A 21,691-nucleotide genomic window follows, 5' to 3' on the forward strand; every position below is an offset into this window, starting at 1 on the left:
GAAAAATCTGTCGGTAAAATCCGTCGATAATTCAATTTTTTTTACCGACAAATTTACCGACGGATTTTTCCGTCGATAAAAGAAGCGGGAAATTTTCCGCCCAAATTTGAATTACCGACGGATTTACCGACGGAAAAATCCGTCAGTAAAAAAAGCGGGAAATTTTTTGTCCTAATTTGAATTACCGACGGATTTATCCGTCGGTAAAAGAAGCGGGAATTTTCCCGCCCAAATCTCACCTTATAAGAAGACGAGGAGAAGAAGAAAAGAAGAAAAAGAAGAAGAAGAGAAGAAGAAGAAGAGAAGAAGAAGAAGAGAAGAAGGAGAAGAAGAAGAAAAAGAAGGAGAAAGAGAAGAAGAAGGAGAAGAAAAGAAGGAGAAGAAGAAGAAGAAGAGAGGAAGAAGGAGAAGAAGAAGAGGAAGAAGGAGAAGATGAAGGAGAAGAAGGAAAAGAAGAAGAAGAAGAAAAAGAAGGAGAAAGAGAAGAAGAAGGAGAAGAAAAGAAGGAGAAGAAGAAGAAGAAGAGAAGAAGAAGGAGAAGAAGAAGAGGAAGAAGGAGAAGATGAAGGAGAAGAAGGAGAAGAAGAAGAAGAAAGAGGAAGAAGATGACAACGGCGGCGGCGGCGACGGCGGCGGCGACAGTGGCGGCGACGATGGTGGTAGTGGCGACGGCGATGGCGACGGCGACGACGGCGGCGACATTGACGGCGACCACGAAAAAAAACGAAAAAAAAAATTGAAAGAGGGAGGAGGAAGAAGATGAATAGTGTAATTAATTTACCGACAGATTTTTGGTAATTACCGACGGATATTTAGGTCGATAATTATCGACGGATATTTTCCGTCGGTAATTACCGACGGATTTTACCGACGGATTTTTCCGTCGATAATTACCGACAGATTTACCGACGGATTTTTCCGTCGGTAATTACCGACGGAACATGATTTCCGTCGGTAAAATTTTACAGACAAGCATTTTACTGACGAATTTTTGACCGTCGATGATCCGTCGGTAATGTTGATTTAGCGACGGATTTTGGCCATTACCGACGGATTTTGACCGTCGATAATAATGATTTTTCTTGTAGTGCATTGGGTCGGTTGGTACCACTTAGATCGTTAGGCCGATCAAGCCTGTCCATGTCGTCGAGCCTATCTAGGTGTCGGGCTGGTTAGGCTGGTCGAGTCAGCATGTTGGTCATTCCCATCTAGGTTGTCATATAGGTTTAACGTACGAGTTATTGGGCCTGTCCGATACGTCTAGGTTGTCAAACCCACCCGACACCTCTAGGTAGTCTGGCCTGCCTGACCCGTGTGGGTCGTTAGGCCCGCCCAATCTGTTTGGGTCATTGGGCTCGCCTGACCCATCTTGGTCAATGGATCAGTTCGGCTCATCTTGGTTGTCGAGCTCGTTGGGCCCGTTTGGGTTGTCGGGCCCGCCCGACCTATTTGTGTCTTGGGCCAACCTGACACATCTGGGTCATCGGGCCCGCCCGGCTTATTTGGGTCGTCGGGCTTACCCGAGCTATTTGGGTTGTTGGACTCACCTGACCCGTTTGTGTCGTTGGACCATCCTGGTCCGTCTAGGTCGTCGAGCCCACCCAGCCCATATGGGTCATCGGGCCTGTCTGACTCGTTTGTGCCGTCAGGCTAGTCTGGTCCGTCTAAATCGTCTGACTAGCCCAACCCGTCATGGTTATCGGGCTTGTCGAGTTCGTTTGGAGTTGAGTCTAGAGTGAGGTTGAGTGAGAATAATTTCAAATTCCACCTATTTTGAGGGTATCTAAATTTCTACTAATTCTCTATCCAAACAAAACATTTCATTACAAAGAAATTTAAATTATTCAAAAAATTGAATTGTTTCATTAAAATACTCTATCCAAACACACCATAAAGGTAATGTCGTAATCATTTCCAACATCCCACGTAGTGTATTGTATCTTTTCACCTTGTGGATTATGATACATCAGTAGCTAAAGGTTACAATTACAATTAGACAAACAGGATCCCATAATTATGATCTTTCACATACACAAAATAAGTTATTAACTCAACCAATTTATGTATTTTCAATACAATGTGAAAAATGTGTAATGATAATTTTGTAGATAAGTTGTCAAAATTTACGTTTGACCTATAAGTGTCATACAGAAAAATTATATTTTACTCTTGACCCATATGGGTTAGACATAAATTTACGTTTGACATAATTTTTACATCTAACACTTATAGCTCAAACGTAAATTTGTTTAAATAAACTCTAGCGTGCTCTATTCCTTTCACTTTCTCCACTACGTCACAAACAAAGATAGATAGAATAATGGGAGGGTTGAAAGGTTGGACTTTAAGATGCATATGCGACCAAGAAAAGACAATAGTCTACAATTCCATCTATTTAGCTTATTTCTGACTTTGCCAACCATACCTTACCTAAGTTGTTGTTTCCTTGGATTCTCCCTATAGGTAGTCCTAAGTACTTGAATGGGATTTTCAAGTAGCTATAATTCAAGATCCCTAAATTTTTTTCCATTATACCCTTCTTTATCTTTGTTCTGCCTATTTTACTTTTTTATGGAAGTTAACCCTTAGTCCTACTACCAACTCAAAGGTTCTCATAATGGTTTTTATAACCAGTATATTATTAATGTTAGCTTCACATACAAATAATGTGTCATTTGTGAACTGTATAGTACACTTTTCCCATTTCCCATATTCCCCGCTCTCACTCCTTCATACATACACTTCTTAGTTTCCTATCTTACCATCCCTACTAATCCTCTACTTCTATTAGGAATAAGAATGATCAAATATCTTTTCAGTCTAATTACCTATGTCAAAATGACATTGACTAATACAAAGACTATGGATGATTTCATACAAACTTCATCCGACCAATCCTTTTACTATAAAATCCTAGCCTACCCAACATATAATACATAAATTCCCAACTCACTAAGTTATAGGCTTTTACATAGTCCGCATTGACTATTGTCATGCTCTTCTTTTTTTCTCTTAATCTCTACCACTACTCTATTAGCTACTTGCTATATATGTTCATCTTATTTTTTTCTAGACTTTAGAGGTGACCTTTTATACAAATTCCAACCAAATATATATACCTATTTTGTTTTGTTTTTTATGTACTAATATTATGAATGATGGATTACAACATGAAGGAATTTTTCCAAAACATTCAAAACAATTTATTGCTTGGATTACATCATGCTTTATAGTCTCCTAATTGGTTTTTATAAAGTAAAAAATTAAACTCATCTAGCATAGGACTCTTAGTATTACCACTAAGTCGGCATTAGTCAAATTTTGGCTAAATTCGGCCGAGTCAATCGCGATTAAAATTCGACTAAATTCAATCAAGTCGGGCCTTGCTGAAATTTGGTAATATTCGGTCGAGTTTGTCCTAGCCTAAATTCGATCGGATTTGGGAGAGTCAACTTCAACCGAATTTCGGCCAAGTCGACCCCAACACAAATTTGGCCCCACCCTTAGTCATAGGTCGAATCGAGTCGATGTTTGGGACGGTTTGTCCTACACTGAAGGTCAAGATGGCTAGCCTAAGCCAAAGGTCAAGATTGGTCAACCTAGCTCAGGCCGAAGGTCGACTTGGGCCAACTCCGGCAAAAGGTCGAGACGAGTCAACTTAGGTTGAAGTTTCAGATGGACCGACTTAGGCTGAAGGTTGACCTTGGTCGGTTTGGCTAAAGGTTTAGACAAGCCTATTCAGTCTGAAAGTCGAGACGGATCAGTCTAAACCGAAGGGCTAATAATATATTTAAAAATATTAATATTTTTTTCATGTTTAAGAAGAAAGTCCATGGGTTTATCGTGACCTATGGGATTTTTATGGGCTTTTTGGCCTTGTGGACTTTTTCAATGGGGGGCTCTTTTACCCTGTGGGACTTTTCGATTCAAACACAGAGCCGAGTTCTTTGGGGTAGACTAAATTGAACACTTTGTCTACCACTGATTTACATTTCCTTTGTTTTCAATTTATCAATATAGTTAATCAATGTTTTATCATCATTGCCTTTTAGAGATTGAAATTAAATATTTTCAAGGATAATACTAACATTAATTATTGCATTGAACCTATATTTAAAAAACATAACCTTACTTGGATCCTTAATCAAATTGTCTTTTTACTTCCACTTATTTTAACTTATTATCAATCCTCTCCATCTAATCCTAGAGTGGATGTATTCAAAGTTTGTATCTCCTTGTTTTAGCCAATTATTCCTTACCTTCTATTTCAAAATTGAATTTCCTTTATTACAAACCAATTTGAGTTTAGTAAGTAGCTTCATACATTCTAACCTCATAACCTCATCTTAGTGCTCACATCCAACTGATCTAGTTCTCCAATATACCTAGTTTTTTTTTCCTATGTGTTTATGATCCCAAACACATCTTCATTCCATGCTTTAGATCATATTTGAGCTTTTTCAGTTTATCTTTCATTACTACAATAGGATTCTTGGTTCCTTTATATGAATTCCTTAATTTCTTTAACATGTCATTAAACTTGTATGTTCTATTCCACGCATTCAAAATCCTAAATGGTTTCGATCACATTCAATGATGTTGTCTCTAATACCAAAGGTAAAATATTTTGTTGTAGGTCCAACAAGGCATATGACCTAATGGTCCTTCAAAGCATAAGATGATCCAGTTATATATTAGACGACCCAATGATCCACAAAGGAAGCTTCTCAATGATCCACATATGATCCTCCAATACAACTCTCACACGAATATGTTGTGCACAGATGAGATGAATCAATAGTCAAACGAGCTAGTGGTTCGTATCTCAAATGAGGTTGTGGTCCACACATCATATGTCTAGTAGTTTATCAGTTCAATAATTAGATGTCTAGTGGTTCAAAGATCAAACGTGATGAGCCCCTAACCCCTACCAAGGATGAAGGCAAGTACTTAGTGAAAATAAGCTTGTTTAAGAAGGAAGTTTCTTTACCTTCTTTCTTTTATTTAGTTTAGTTTTTCTTCTTTTTGGCTTAGGATAAAATATAGACTCATGCATTACTCCTTTGATTTTGTAGATTGCTCTTGGACACCCTTAGTTTGCTAAGGGGTGAAAAGCTAGAAGGATAAATAAGGGCCTTGGGAGCTTGGCCCAACATGTGGGGGCTACATTTGAAGAAGAGATGAGCTTTTGTTGACCTTCTAGATGGCTTGGGCACTTTTAGAGAGTAAGGAAGATATCATTGGCTACCTAGATTGCTTTAATTTATAAAACATAATATTTTTTATTTGCTAAGAGGTCTCTAAAACCATGCCTATTTAAGTGATCCTCTAGACCACATGTAAAGTGTTAATTAATATTGGATTTGAGAGACACCTTTGTGTGCATTTATGAGCTTTACTTTTATGAAAGTGTTCAACTCTTAGTTTTATCTTGAACCTTGGATCAAGTGGCAACAACCACCACTTATCTTGGGTTTGGTGAGATTGTTCCCCCCCTCCTAAGTGGCGGTAACCACCACTTATCTTCCATTTCTTTATTTTAATTGAACCTCTTTTCATCTCTTTTGAACTCTTAGAAGTGTAGTATCACATCTAGATAACTATTTGATTATCTTAATATCTAGTGGGAATCTTCTTGGAGCTTTCTTAAGAAACATTAACACAAACACCTTGCACTCACTTAAATCATAAGATGGATTTATATCATTTAATTAGATGTCTAGTAGTTCAAAGATCCAATGCCTACTCCATTGAACTTAACATTAATTAACTCAACTTTTCAATCTTCAAAACATTATATTTCTTCATTAAGATCGTAATCATAGCTTCTCATGGTCACTTCCTAAATCAATCTACTAGCATCATCTATAGGTTCATTAGATCACCTATCATTATACTATCTATAGAAGACTTTTGAGCTTTCTTATACTTCAGTTACACAAAACATAAGTTAGAACATCCATGAAGCATTTATGTAGTATATCATATCATTAAAACCCAACCCATGGATGATCCATCAAATTGTCTAGTGAAGTTCAATAAACTAACCTATTTAGTTAGACTCATTTGTCTAGAGAGTCTAACGAAGGTCATCTATCTATAATATCTAGCCGCTACCAAGGCTTTAAAAATTAATTTTAACAAACAAGTTAAAGTTCAATTAATTCCAATTAAAACTGTGAATTTAAACTCAATTATAATTAATTAAAGTTAATATTAAGTGTTCTAAATGTAATTGAAAATATACTTATTAGTACCCATACTCTAATTCTCGTATATTCCCCCCTCTCTCATGATAATGTAGCTTCATCAGTTGACACCGTTAAGTATCGGAGCCACCACTTTATTAAGACAAGTCTCATTCCATGAAGATAAAGGTAATCCTTTATACGGACACACAATACCTTATTCTCTACAATTTCTCGATTAGACCAAGGAACTATTGATTCGAATTTAGATTCCCACCAATCTTTGTTATCTTCAATTCACTTACCTACTTATGCGCCACATATCCCATTAAGCAGCATGTTGTCCCCTAGTTATTTTACTCAAGCATATCATATCCCTCGCTTGATCAATTTTTCCTTAAGGAATTCCATATCTGTATAACTTTCAACCCTCCATTAAAGATTTCATTGAGCTATGCCTTTTTTATTTTTTAGTTTTCGTTTATTTTAAAATAGAAGGAAAAAAAAGTAATATGTAAAAGTTATAATAAGTTAATTTAGTAGTTGATGTATTTTTTTTGAGACCATTATATTATTAGTCAAAGTATTTAAGTGATCTAATTAATTAATTTTATGGCTAAGAGCATATATATGTCATGATATATTAAATGTGTAGATGCCAGCAATATTCTAATTTGATCAAGGGACCAAATTAGGAATATTGGAAATTAAGTAAGTAACTGATAGTAGTTACACAAGGGGTTATGGTCCTCATCTGCGAGCGCACTACGTTACGCATTATTCCTGCTCCTTTCTCTTCCTCCCCATCAAGAGATAAAATATAGAGGGAACCTTCAGGTGCTCTACAGTTGGAAGACTAGGTATCTTCTTTTTATCTACTGTTTCCAATAATAAGGTACGCTTCTGCTTATAGTCTTTTGAGAATTTGGGAACCGTATATTTATTTATGAGTTCATTGTACTAATGTTTTCATAAACCAACAATTGGTATCAGAGCGGTGTTAGTTTATCATTATATTTTATTCCCGTTTAACATGATCTCACGTTTTTCTCTAATTTTACGTAAAACCCTAATTGTGAGGTTTAGGGATTTTAATTGTCTTCGCTGCAAATGAAAAAGAATGTCGCAGTTATATGAAAACAGAGCCAAATGAATTAAGGATGAAAGAAAAGAACAACCTTGTAGAGTGAGAAACGTGAGGGGAGGAGCGTTTTCTTCATACAGTTTGTAAACTAAAAAAGGAAACTTTATTTGTGGGGTTCTCCAATATTAATTGTGATTAAATAATTAAGTGATTAATTAGGATCTGGCTTTCAAGATCATGAATTGGACTTGCAGAAGAAAAAGAGGGGACTGAATTGGAAAGGCAAAGTAAAAGGTAGAAGTGAAGAAAAGGACATGTTTGTTCTTTGGCTTTGCTTTATTAGCTACAATTCTTCATGTTCCATGGTAGAGTCCTGGAACTGTTATCTAGCTGCAACTATGTTGGAAGTCTCATATCGACTAGAGATAAGGTCAATTCACAATATATAAGTGAGGTGCAAACCTCACCTTACAAGCCAGTTTTGTGGGGTTGAGTTAGGCTTAAAAACTCACTTCTAACATGGTATCAAAGCCAAGTTAAAGCCTATCTTAGCGAACTTTCTTGGACATTCCACCCGATATCGAGCCGCTAACAGACCACCCACTAATTTCTTGTCCCACGCACGAGATGAATATACCTCGGCATGAGGGGGTGTGTTGGAAGTCCCACATCGACTAGAGATAAGGCCAATTCACAATATATAAGTAAGGTGCAAACCTCACCTTACAAGCCGGTTTTGTGGGGTTGAGTTAGGCTTAAAAACTCACTTCTAACAAACTATTTTCTTTCCCTCTTGAAATAGTTACGCTAATGCGCGAAATGAAGATAAATTTGTACGAGGAATCTCTTGCTCCTTCGAAAAGTGTGATTGGAAAAGTGTTCATTTGGAAGCACCTTAGCTTGCATGAGCATGATTAAAAATTCAATTTAATGTATCAGCGAGAGGAAGGCACACATTGACGTAAGGCATGCGGCATATATAAATGCATTAAAGTAAGCATGATTAAGTTTCTTTCTTTATTTATTTATAAAAGAATAAATAAATAAATAATTTTGGTTATATATATTTGGTTTTAGAATAATTAAGTATTCAAATTTTGGTTTCGTTTAACATTTTATTTACGAGCAAATTGAATTGAGATGTCGCCAAAGTGACCTATCTTGAGGAGATAGTCCATGAAAAATGTTAAATGTTCGTATTTATGTATATCCATGCGAGTATTGGTCGGTCCAAAGGAAGATCAATATTTGGATGGATTATATACACACCTGTGATAATAAACATGTGATAATTATAAGGTTTGGCTTTGTCGACCTAAATCAATCCAAAGATGGGTTTGGTGTTGGACATGCTTCATTATCAATGTTTGATCATTACAACAAGATACCCCTAGCAGTTAATATTAGTGTCCAAAGACTTGATATTAATGGTGTATTAGGTGTCTTGAGATGGGCTAAACCATTATTTGAATTTATTTATTCTTTTAGGATGTGAGCTTAATTATATTCTCTTGTTCTAAATTCGGCTATAATTCCTTTTATATTTGTCAACCTGAACCCAATTCTAGTTCTTAGTAGAACAAGTTTTAAGAACTCGAGTGAGAACAGGTAATTGTTCTTGGCTGCAATCTTGACCTTACACTAAGGTTTGAGAAATTCACTTCTTCTACGGACTCTAGTATCTTTGAAGAGATAAAAGGATATGAGAGGTGAGATTGATCAAATCATGTAAATCTTTCATTGGTCTACTCTAAGATCAATTTAGCTTTAGTACCAAGAAATAGTTAGTGGTTAGCTTTGGTATAACAACTAAACATTAGTGTTTCAATGAAGGGTTACATAAGCTACCGAAAGTCAATTGATTTTGCATTCGTTTGGAAACAATATATTCAGGTAGTCTTTAAATTCAAATATAATTGGAACCAGTTCACTTTTAGGTAATGATAAACTGTATATGCTTGTTAAGTGACCTTCTTATAATGAATCCATCGATATGGAATGATGTGGTACTAAGCATAAAATTGTAAATATTGATTTAGGAAAACGCCTAGGTCACACCTCTAAGCAAAGAGTTGAACGACATATGTCAAATGGGATCTTGGATTCCATTGACATCACAAACATTAATGTTTTTGTTGAATGCATTAAAGGTAAACATACCAAATCAATGAGATCAGAGGCTATGAGTTTTGTAATCCCAAATTAAAGACAAGTTTTGAGACGAGAACGGTCACATTCTTTAGGATATTGAGTTTGGGGGAAGAATAAGGTTAGATACTTTGTCTTTGAGGAAGAATCGATGACAATTCTAGATCCGATTCATACACCGATTCATATAGTTGCTTGTGATGAAGCAAGTTCAAATCTTCAAGAACAAACTCAAGATCCTCAAGAACCTGTGCTTCATGAGCCAATATCTTTGCAGATATCATTACAAGATCCTAATTCGGAAAAATGGATTGAAGCAATAAATGAGGAGTATAAATCCATGTAAGACAATATGGTTTGGGGACTTGTCCCATTATTATAAGGTGTGAAACCCATTGGTTGTAAGTGGTTTTTTAAGACCAAGAGGGATTCCAAAGGTAATATGGAGAGGTAGAAGACTTGTATTGTGGCAAAGGGTTATACTAAAAAAGAAAGGAGCTTCATCAAATGGATATCATGACGACATTTCTCAAAGGCAACATTGATGAGACGAATTATATGGTGGAACTAGAAAAATTTGTATTAGGAAACTCATAGAATATGAGTTGCAATTTGACAAAATCCATTTATAGCTAAAACAGGCATCTCGTCAATGGTACCACAAATTTCATCAAGTGATTCTCTCATTTAGTTTCGAAATGAATGATGTTGATAGTTGTGTGTATCACAAGTTCAGTGGGAGCAAGTTTAGCTCAATCTCATTCAATGTCCAAAAGGAAATTTGGAAATTTAGGAAATGCAGTCGTATAGAGTTTTGATGTATTTACAGAGAATAAGAGTTTATATGCTCACATACAGGTAGCCATATTAGTAAGGGATCATTAGGTATTTTGACTCAGTATTTTGCAAGATGCTATGAGGCATCAAATAAGGAATATGGCTGAGGGATTTTGTCACAGGGCTGTGCATTATGAAGTAATTGAAACACCACTTAAGTTACATTGTGACAATAAATCAGTTGTGTTGTATTCTAACAACAATAAGGTATAGAGTGAATAATTTTCAATAGAACAATAAGGGAGAAACTCCAAAATGAAAGATCCTCTCACTAAGGTATTACCACCCATGGTCTTTCATGAGCATATTGCTCATATGGGTGTTTTGTTGTTTAAGGAATCTTTGGTTTAGTGGGAGTTAGTCACTTTTATGTGTTTTGTGTTATATGTTTGATTTTATGCATGCATGCAAAGTCTTTGGACATACTTTGGATATTATTCAGAATTTACACTTTATATTTTAAGGTTCTGATATTGATCTCATTGATATAAAATAAGGACCAGTTGAAAATAGATGTGTACAGATCACCTTCACGTAATTTTCATGCTACACATGTCATGATGAATCCATGTCATTTAGTTCTGTCAGCATTAATGACCATTGTCAGGTTTAGTTGTGATTAATGCAATTAAAACTATTTTGGTTTTATATGTGGATGTAATTAATGGACGGGATCTTTAGAGTATGCTCAAGACATATAATGGCAATTTTGAGCTCATAAAGTCTAATACATTTATAAGGATTTATAAGGATATACATATATATATATATATATATATATATATATATATATATATATATATATATATATATATATGATCAGTGGGAGATTGTTAGCAATTTGGGTCATATATATATATATATATATATATATGTGTGTGTGTGTGTGTGTGTGTGTGTGTGTGTGTGTGTGTTAGGACCATTATATTATTAGTCAAAGTATTTAAGTGATCTAATTAATTAATTTTATGGCTAAGAGCATATATATGTCATGATATATTAAATGTGTAGATGCTAGCAATATTCTAATTTGATGAAGGGGCCAAATTAGGAATATTTGAAATTAAGTAAGTAACTGATAGCAGTTACATAAGGGGTTATGATCCCCATTTGTGAGCACACTATGTTACCATTATTCTTGTTCCTTTCTCTCCCTCCCCATCAAGAGAGAAAATCTAGAGGGAACCTTCAGGTGCTTTAAAGTTGGAAGACTAGGTACCACTTTTTATCTATTGTTCCCAATAATAAGGTACGCTTTCACTTATAGTCTTTTGAGAATTTGGGAACCGTATATTTATTTGTGAGTTCAATGTATTAATGTCTTCATAAACCAACATAAATGTGTCAAACTGTGTAAACAACTCAAATGTTATCATGAAAACGTGTTGGTAGAGTAATTTACCTTGTACATTGTTTTCCTAGTTATATAGTAGAGTAGATATAGTAGATTTGTTTCAAACATTTTCTTTTTATCTTATATCTTATTTGAGTCATGTGTTCATTAATTTTTGAATTATTAGCCTTTTCATTCTATTTATAAAACATAATTTTATGAGATGAATTATTAAAGAATCTTCATTATTTGAGATTGAATTTTGAAATTATAAAATAATATGCTTAAACTAGCAACTATGTTGTGAGGGTTATTTTAAATGTGAATATAAATCTTGAAAAATTAAAACACAAATTAAGCAAATTACTTAAGCATGGATGGGTGGCCTAAGTGTGATAGCATAAGAAATAATATAATGTATTTGTTTTATATTCTTTTTTAAACTTAAATTTATTTTTAATTGAGTTCTCTATTCCACATTCAAATTAATTCAGTTAATTTGATTATTCTTATTTATTTCTTACAATTTGATTCTTTTAATCGCTTAACTTACCTGACTTTACAAGTTTATTATGATTATTCTAAATATATTGTTTTGATTACTTTTGTTTCTTAAAGTGTTTTGTTCACATATTTTGTTTTGTTCTATTTTACTTTACTTTTTTATTTTATGTTTTTTAAGTTTTGCTTTTAAAATTCAATGAATTTATCTTTGAGTTTTTCATTTTTTTTTTCCCCCTTGAATTGAACTTGGATTTATCAGCTCTTTTACTTTAAATGTAAAACCTATGATGACTTGATTGAGAATTTTTCCTAAGAACTAAATATAAATTTGAAATATAAATTTGAGACCAAAAGTGTTAATGAATGCAAATTTGACCACTCATTTAACTCTTCTAAAATTAACTTCTTATTTGATTTTTGTGCTTTAAAATGTTGATATAAATAGAATTTATTCTGGGGTAGCTAATTGAGTTTGAGATATAAAATCATGTTGAAAATAGTTTTTTAGTTGCATAAGTGTTCTTTGAATATTTTGAGGTGTTCTTATGTAGTCGAAGCTAAGTTTAAGTTCATGGATTAGCTAAGTTACAAGGAATTAAAACAAACATTGGAAGAAAAAGACAAAAACACATGTAAGAAGTGAAGAAATGGAGAAAATGAAGAAGGAAATGGTTGAGGAAACACCCAACAAAAATTGGACTTGAAGAAATAATATGGAAATGGAGTACGACAAACAAATGACGGACTATAAAGATTATGTGAAGGTTTCCCATTGCAAGGACTTTGATCACGTATTATTATAATTGATAAAAGATTATTTTAAGACAAAATTTAGATTTTGAGTGAAAATTTAGGTGGATTTGATTCACAAAATCTATCAAGAATATCAATAAACAAGATCTCCACTATCTCTTCAAATTTGATTAGATCTTCTCAAATCTCTACAACAACATATATTATCATGAAGATAACATAATTATTTAGAGATAATTGATCAATAGAAAGATTATATCATCAACAACAATTGTCTAAGAAGGCTTAGTCCAAAACCTATATAACGAGACATAGGGAATGCATTAGGTTACCACCTTTTGGTGGCTAAATTTCACCAGCCCTTCATCTCCACGTCCTTTCCTTCTCTTTTAACCTTCTCCCCTCTTCTTTCCACACATTAGAGTTTAGGGATTCTCATTTTTATGCACTTGCATACTGTTTCAATTCGTATTCTTCATCATGGTGATATATTTTTATTTACTTTTGCTTTGTAATTTCAATTTCATGGCTTGCTAATTCAGTGTATTAACTTATTTAAAGAGATGCTATTAAGCTTTGAGGTATTGTTTGGTTTTTGTGTTTTTGTTCTCTTTTCATCTTGATTATGTGTTGAATGGATAATCTTGCTCTATTAATGCTTAATTTACAGATTGGGTATATTTGTTTTTGGTTGAGTTTTGTTCATGCTTAATGAATGTAGCATGGCTGCCACAGATTAATAGATGTAAGCATTGCTTAATTGCGTATTGAAACACATTTTTAACCTTCACTTAGTGGATTTTGAACGAGTGGATTGGGTGAGACCAAACCCCTAATTTGTGAGCCATCATAAGTGAAATTACACTCAAATTCAAGGAGTCAATATTGTTTTTATCACTATTTCATTGAACCTTTTGAATTACATTTTAATTTTGTGTTGCAATTTTGAATCTGCCAAACCCTCTTTTTTGTTTATGTTGTGTTTGCATCTAAAACCTTTGTTTGGAAATATTGGTCAATAGGAGACGACCTTAGGATCACTTCCTAACTACTACATTTAAACTGTTCTATTTGGTCAGGTACGAACTCGGTCAAATTTTTAAGTCTAGCTAGTGCATTCTTTTATAATCTCCTTTAGCCTTCCTCCTCTAAGATTGGCCCGACCTTCTTATAGTTCCTTAATCACCACTCAATTCCCCTACACCGAAACACCAATCTTCACTTTGCTTCCACTGAATCACACCATGGAGCCTCCTTCTTCCATTAAGCTCACTCAAGGAGGTGTTAGAATCGTGTAGCGGAATGTTTAATGTGTGGACAAAAACTAAGACGGAGTGAACTCGTTTAATTAATAAAATTAATACTTTAAAAAGTTTTCCAGAAATTTTACTGTTTAAATTAAAGTTTCAATTCTTTTAAAGCAAGTGCAAATAAATAAATAAAGTATTAGGAGATTAACTAAATCACTAAAATAAACACAGTACAATTAGATAAGAGAGAAGGGTTTAGAGAACATCTCTCTTGAATACACAAGAGATGAAAACACTTCCTCTAAAACACACAGAGGATGATCAGTTTTCCTAGCAACAACAACAGCAGTCAATTTTCCAAGAACCCACTTAGGAAAGGTTATCGCTCTACCCACACTAGGTTTTTCAAAGCTCCTTTCTTATTAACACTCAGACAGTTCTTTAGCAATCACAACACTCAACTTCCGATGCTTAGAAAAAGGGTCAAGAAACTAAAAAGACAAATTCCAACTGCCAATTATAACTGATTATCACTTATGATAATCGATTATTCCAAAGCAGTTCCTGAAAACAATAATTCTTGTTGATAATCAATTATCCACAAAGATAATCAATTATTTGAAAGACTTTATTCAAAATTGAAGAAATCTTATGATAATCGATTATCACAGTGTAATTTGAAAAAATAAAAACGTTCCCAAAGAGGTTAAGTGCTTGTTGTAGTTTTACTTCTAAGCTAACTTAAACGTACTTAATAATATAAGAACTTATTACAAGAGACTTTAAACAATAATTAAATGGTCTTCAAATAATCTTTCAATATTTGCTTCGTGGTTCCTTGCAATTGTCTTCATGAAAACCTTTACAACTCAACTCTTCTTGTTTGATTGGTTCTTCTCCTTCTCTTGAACCTTTTGAAGTGCTTATTAACATCCAGATAGTTTACTATCTTAATATCCACTAAATTTTTTTTAAAGAACTTATCACCGTATTTGAAATGTATAAAAATGAACCAACAATATCACACATCACTTATTCTATATGAACCAAGTACTGCAAGAAGATGATAAGAAAACTAAAAGCATGAACCTTGCTTTAAAAACAAACCATAGAAGTAAAGCGAGTATCTTAGTAAGAATGCTTGAAGCAATGAACGAGTCTGATTTAGAGGATTTGATTGATAAATTGTTTAATTTACAAATTTTAATTCTTTTAAATTGTTATAAGTAATAATATTATATCATATTGCTAATAAACAGTATTTGGAATTATGACTTGATCTTCATTCAATAATATATAACGAGTATCACATCGGATTAGAATATTCTTTTAATTTTAAGATATTAAAATACAGAATTTGTAATGGTAATTAAAACACAGTTAGTATACATTAATTAAAAGTATATTTAAGTCAAATAATTATAACAAAAGAGAAGTGCGTAATAAATATAAATATAAATTTATTAAAATAAAAAACAATTACAAGAATTATAAATTATTCCCATAAACTGTATTGAAACTCTTTCAATCGTTCTTAAGTGGACCAATAAAGCAACAGGGATTCTTTCAATAAGAAGGGATTAACGAGGAATAGAGAAACCCCCTTTTATTCTTAGGATCAGAGAGGAAGCACAGACACCACACAGAGGAAACAGAGGCTGGAATCAAGAGTTTGAAGTCCAAACGGAGGCTGATATCAAACGTCGTGATTTCCAACCCAACACCAATTTATTGTTCTCCAACTCCTCTACTCTATATCCATCGTTAAACAGTCCTAATAACAGATTCGCTTGGCAGTGATTAGCGAAGCTTACGGGAACTCCCCTGAACCCCGCCGCACTCAACCACTCCTCCCACGACCCTCTGTCCTCTCCCCCACTCCGGTACATAAGGCCTATAGAGTTTGCTATTCTTGGCCCCAAAAACACGCGCTCCACCAAAGCCCGGGCCCATTTCTGCATGGGAAACCCAACCTCCAACGAATCAAACACCGCCGAGTAGTGCTGCAGTGAATCCATAAACAGGCCGACAAAGCCCGCATCTCCACCGCGCGCCACTTCTTCCTCTACCACCACGACAACCCTCGGGTTCAACTCCTTCGCACCTTTCAGAAACGAAGCAACCGAACCTGAGGCTCGGAAGCTCAGGTGCGGCAAGTGCAGCATGCAGTTAAAGACCAACGCCTCGCCGCGAATCAGTTTCAGTGACGAAGGTCGAAACGTTTCGCCGTGGTCCAACCGACACTGATGAAAAGAAAACGGTTGCCCCACGGATGCCGCGAACGCCGTTAGCCTCCGTCCGGTTTCCTGAACAGTGGCGATGGATCTCCGTCCAGAGGCGGAGCCTCTGGACAATGCAGTGATGCGGAGGTGTGGGGCAGTTGGGCCGGTGCTTCTTGACGAGAGGGACTGCATTAGGGAAGCCCATTGGGCCCCTTCGGTGACGTCGAAGTCGACGATGTGGACCCGTTTTTCGTGGGCCACGGCCTCTAAGATGGCCTGGTTGGCGGTGAAGTGAGCGAACTTGACGTAAGGAGACATGTCCTGGAGAAGGTGGAACGCGGTGAGCGTATCCGTGGGATTGGGGGCGTCAGTGGTTATGCTGTGCGCACTCCCGGTGCCATCTAGCAGATTTTGCAGTGCGCTGCCAAAGTGCGCCGCGAGTCTTTCGATGTTGGTGCCGTGGGTGGGGGACACCAACTCGTTGAGCCGAACCAATATCACTCGAGCCAGGTAGTGGCTCTCGGTGCCGGGGGTGAGGGCCTCCGCCGCCGCCATGAGGAGGTGCACCAGGCGGAGGCCCTTCTCGTCATGGCTACTTAAGTCGGAGTCTTGGGGTGTGGTTTGATCTGGGGTCAAAACGACGTCTTCTTCGTGGACGATGGAATCAATGAGGGTTTGAAAATTGTCTTCGCCGGCGGCCAGGGATCCCCAATCGACGAGAGGGGACCACATGTTGGTCCAGTCTTCCTCGGAGGAAGAACTGGTAGTGATGCTGCGATTGGAAAAGTCGAGGAAATCAGGGTCGTCCATGACTGCGCCTATGGGTGATGAGCTTAGTAAGCTCGCCATGAGAGAGAGAGAGAGGGAGAGAGAGAAAGTAATTGTACTACAACAGTAGTAGAGAGGTGTGTCGTACACACTTTGGTTAGTGGGAGATTTATAATTAGAATTAAGTTGGCTGAGAAAGCATAGGAACAAACACCATTATTTTTTAACACCTATATTATTTTGTAGCAATCAAAATATAATTTTCTTATTAGGTTAATTAAATGATATATTTAAATAATATATTTCATGAAATACAAATAATATTTTTTTGTTTTCAATTTTTGTTATCATTACTTTTTATATTTTTTATTTGAATTATATAAAGCACTTGACAATACAAAAGTAGTTAAGTTCTTGGGAAAATTTCGGAACTAAGATTAGATAAGGTTGGGTTTTAATTTGTTTACATAGTGATTTGTTTTCCAACTAATTATTACACCTAAGAGGAACTTAAATATTAAATTAGGAGAGTAAGACTAAGTTAAATCCTTCTAAAAATCAATAAAGATCTTAATATAATTTAACATAAATACTAGAGAGATTTATTATCCCACACTTACAAATTCTTATATGTTATCTGCAAACTACTCGTTAATTTGGGAAAACAAACTACAAATTATAATTAATTAAAGTATCATTTCTCAACACAAACAACATTTAATCGAGCTTACAAAGAACTAGCCACCATTTATTGCGAAAAGAGATGTGAACTTCTAATTAATTTACTCAATCCAATAACAATTGTTCCTTCATGTGGTGATTAACAAGAATCTTAACCCAAAAGAAACGAGAAAAAACAATTACTTGACTTCTGTATATTAAGAAGATAATTATGAAGTAAAATTATATTGTTTATTGGGAAATACATGACCAACATTGGAAACAGAGGATTGGCTTGCTTAAATTAAGGACTTAAGGCGTATGTTCTTGCATGTGCTGATTAAGAATAACCCTAACCTGATAGAAACGTGAAAAACAAGGACAAAATATACAGGAAGATTGGCTTCTTTAAATTAATGAGATTGTTTAAGTAAGAACACATGTCATTTAATATCTTTAATATTCTTTAGAAAATCAATACAAATAATACGTAAAAGTAAGGTGATTTTTACATACAACAAGTTTTTTTTAGATATTAATAAAGATTTAAAGGCACTATAGAGGATAATTTCATTATGGTTTATTCATTTAAATTGTTCTAAGTTGAATTAATTATTTTTTAGCACAGAAATTTTTCATATTAATGAATTCTTAAAATATATTAAATGTTTATTTTAATATTCTTCCAATTAATGTATTATTATTATATTATATTATATTATATTATACTTAATATCTAATTTTGTAACATTTCATTTAATAGTGTAATATTACTAAATTAAATTTCATGGGTAATGATCCATGAGCAGTTACAACAAGATATGTAACAACACTTTTACATTCATCCAAAGTTACAATGCTAGTATATAAGGTTTTTCACATCTACAAACTAAAAGAACTAAAAGTAGACAATAGATACTAACAACTTATTATATAACAAAAAAAAAAACATCACATAACTAAGAAGTTCTAATCTAAGAACTAGACAACTACCTCAACCTCTCCCTCTTGGGTACCTCACTACCTGCTTCCTCGTTTGTTCCCACTGGTAAAGGTGATCATCGCAAAATAAGAACAACAAACACAAGACCAAAGAACAAGAGAGGGTAAGCTAATATAGAAAAGAAGTGTCATAAATCATGAATCAAATCATATTAGGAAATTAAGTAATTCACATCATTAAAGCTACAAACCACATCATAAAAGACCCATTAGACTCAATTATCCGAATAACCAGCATTAATGTAGAACTACTTGGAAGTTTTTGCACTTGTGATGGATAACCTCCACCTACAAGGTTAATCCTATACAGGTCCCTAAAACTTCAACGTGTTCTTTCAACCAGGACCTCCTACTACTCTCAACTCATAATTCATTCTCCTTTACATGAGTACGAATGATTAATAGTGTTAGGATAACTTCCATTTCTGAGTCCCTGCATCAATGCACACCAAAGCACATATACTTTGAAAGGATTTTCCCTTGACAATATGTTCATCATTCTCAAATCACAGTTAAACAAGTCTCATACGTTATATCATCAATATACAACACACATATCCATTAACAAGGTCATCATTATCACAACTTCATACATCATTATATTCCAAAAGTTCATATCATCCTCACACATTCACATAATCATCAAGTATATTACACAATAACTTAATAACATATATGCAAATTGGTTTGGGGGGTTAAAAATAAAACTGCAACTTGTACAAAACTCCAAAAAGTATGTTTTTACATTCAAATTAAACATAAATGAATCAAGAACTTAATGCAAAAAGAATCAACCCAATTAGATACCTATAGTAAAAGGTAGGCACTAAACAAGAGACAAAGGTCAAAGTTGTCAACAACCTAATATATGGAAATCTTACAAGAAAAACTTCTCTCACTATAGACTTTCAAACCAAGATCACAACGGTCAAAACAAAGTATCATATGTCTAGGAACTGCTGTAAAACTTTCAATTCGATCTGATAGTTAACAATACGAGAATTCAAATTTTTCGAGATGACTCAAAGCTAGAAAACTCAACTCGCCCAACGAGAGGATTGCTCGCCTAGTAAGGAAAACTCTCTGTCAAAATTATTTTTGTTATCGGCTCAATGAATAGTAGGCTCGCCCAATGAGTCTACATAACGCAAAAATGCAAGTTCTGCATTTTGATAGTGTCAAATGAACCTAAAACCTTGTTTAAGCCTCATATAAGTCAGGAACATTTCCAATTCCACATTAAAATCTCAATTTCCATCGAATTTATCTTTAAGTCACATGCATTCAACAAAACCCCCAAATTGCTCTAATCTATACATACTCAAATAGAAAATTAGGGATTTTTCATCTCACACCCATATAGAACAACATCAACAAATCAATTTGAGCTGCCCAACACAACATTAACACACAACCAAACATTCAAACAAAATCATTATGCAAGAAGTAAGGTTTAGTTTCCCTCACCTTTGAAGACAACCTAAAACTCTAAGAATCCTCAACTCCCCCTCGAACTCACGAAACCTCTATCCTCAACCTAGAGACAACGCAACAAGTATTGGACCAAACCAAAAGGCCACTAGTTAGCAAAAAGTTAAAACAATGATTCTAGGAGCACATGCAAATCCAAGAAAGGTTGCATGCACTGCCAAACATATTGGGCATCAAAGGGGGCAAAAATTTCAACTTACACAAACAGAGATTTTGCTTGGTTGGATTTGAAGAGGGCCCCGTGATGATCACAACCTCGAGCTTTGATCACAAAAGGGATGAAATATGAGTGAGAAATTAAATGAAGAAGATGAAGGTTTGTAGTGGAGAATGGGTTTTGGAAGGGAAGCTCTATGTTTGTGATTTTACAGTGGTTAGTTTAGAGCTTTAAAAGAAAAAAGGGGTTTTACAAATTCAATATGAAACAATTAGGTTGGTTTTGTAATTTTATAACTTTATGATTTTATAATTTTAAAATTTTGTAACATTCCATTTTATTAGTATAATACTACTAAAATAAAACATTTTTTATGAATATTCAAAAGACAAATAATCCAATGTATATTGTATATTAGTATAGTCTTACAACATAGGGTTATAGTTATATCACTTATATACATTTTTAAACTATTATACTATGATTCTATTACGAAAATGTACATAACTTGATCCAATACCACTCAACTGCCAGACAACTGACTCCTGAAACCATAAGAGGTGTCTCTATCACGTGCATATCCATCTGCGCACACCAATAATGCGATCATTGCAAAAAAAAAAAGAACACAACACATAGTAGACAAAAAATAAAAGAGTGTAAGCTAATTTACAAAAAGGTATCATATATAGGATATAATTCATGTTATAAGATTTTATCAATCATTTATCAACACATACAATTTACAAGAGAATATTATAAAAGATTAAAGTAATGTCACCATAGAATCTACTCATAAGACCCATGGAATCACGACAAACACATATGCCAGCATAGAATGTACTCATAACACTTGTGGGCTTACGCTACACATACGCCACCATAGAATCGACTCACAAGACCCATGGACTTATGTCAAACACAAACGCCACATATAATCTACTTAAGAGACCCATGAAATTACACTAAACAAATACGACACCATAGAATCTACATATGAGACCCCAGCCAACTATGCTAAATGCATACTTTACTTCATCATACTTATTCCATACAACTCAACTCATCACACCAAAACATACAACAACATTATTGCTCGACCATTCATAACTCACAACAAAATAGCATGCATCCTTGCCATTTCGCATCATGTCATTCTATTTCAAATAGAAGTACATTATATATATATATATATATATATATATATATATATATATATATATATATATATATATATATATATATATATTCTACAATCTCTACATACCCAAATGATTCATATGCTTTTACTAAT

At 34.4% G+C, this 21,691-nt stretch overlaps 1 protein-coding gene across 1 annotated transcript; it reads right to left on the reverse strand.

The window, feature by feature from the left end:
• Nucleotides 1-15,531: 15,531 nt before the first annotated feature.
• Nucleotides 15,532-17,326, reverse strand: LOC114193500 (nodulation-signaling pathway 2 protein-like). The gene has a single exon (XM_028083327.1). The coding sequence runs from the start codon at nucleotides 17,166-17,168 to the stop codon at nucleotides 15,762-15,764; it is 1,407 nt and encodes a 468-aa protein (XP_027939128.1). The 5' UTR covers nucleotides 17,169-17,326; the 3' UTR covers nucleotides 15,532-15,761.
• Between the last annotated feature and the right edge of the window lie 4,365 nt (nucleotides 17,327-21,691).

Source organism: Vigna unguiculata, chromosome 8 (genome assembly GCF_004118075.2).
Source record: "Vigna unguiculata cultivar IT97K-499-35 chromosome 8, ASM411807v1, whole genome shotgun sequence".
In the NCBI taxonomy this organism is placed as follows: Eukaryota; Viridiplantae; Streptophyta; class Magnoliopsida; order Fabales; family Fabaceae; genus Vigna; species Vigna unguiculata.

What these genes read in the sequence shown, in the direction of transcription:
- LOC114193500 (XM_028083327.1), bottom strand. Translation starts at nt 17,168, where the DNA reads ATGGCGAGCTTACTAAGCTCATCACCCATAGGCGCAGTCATGGACGAC.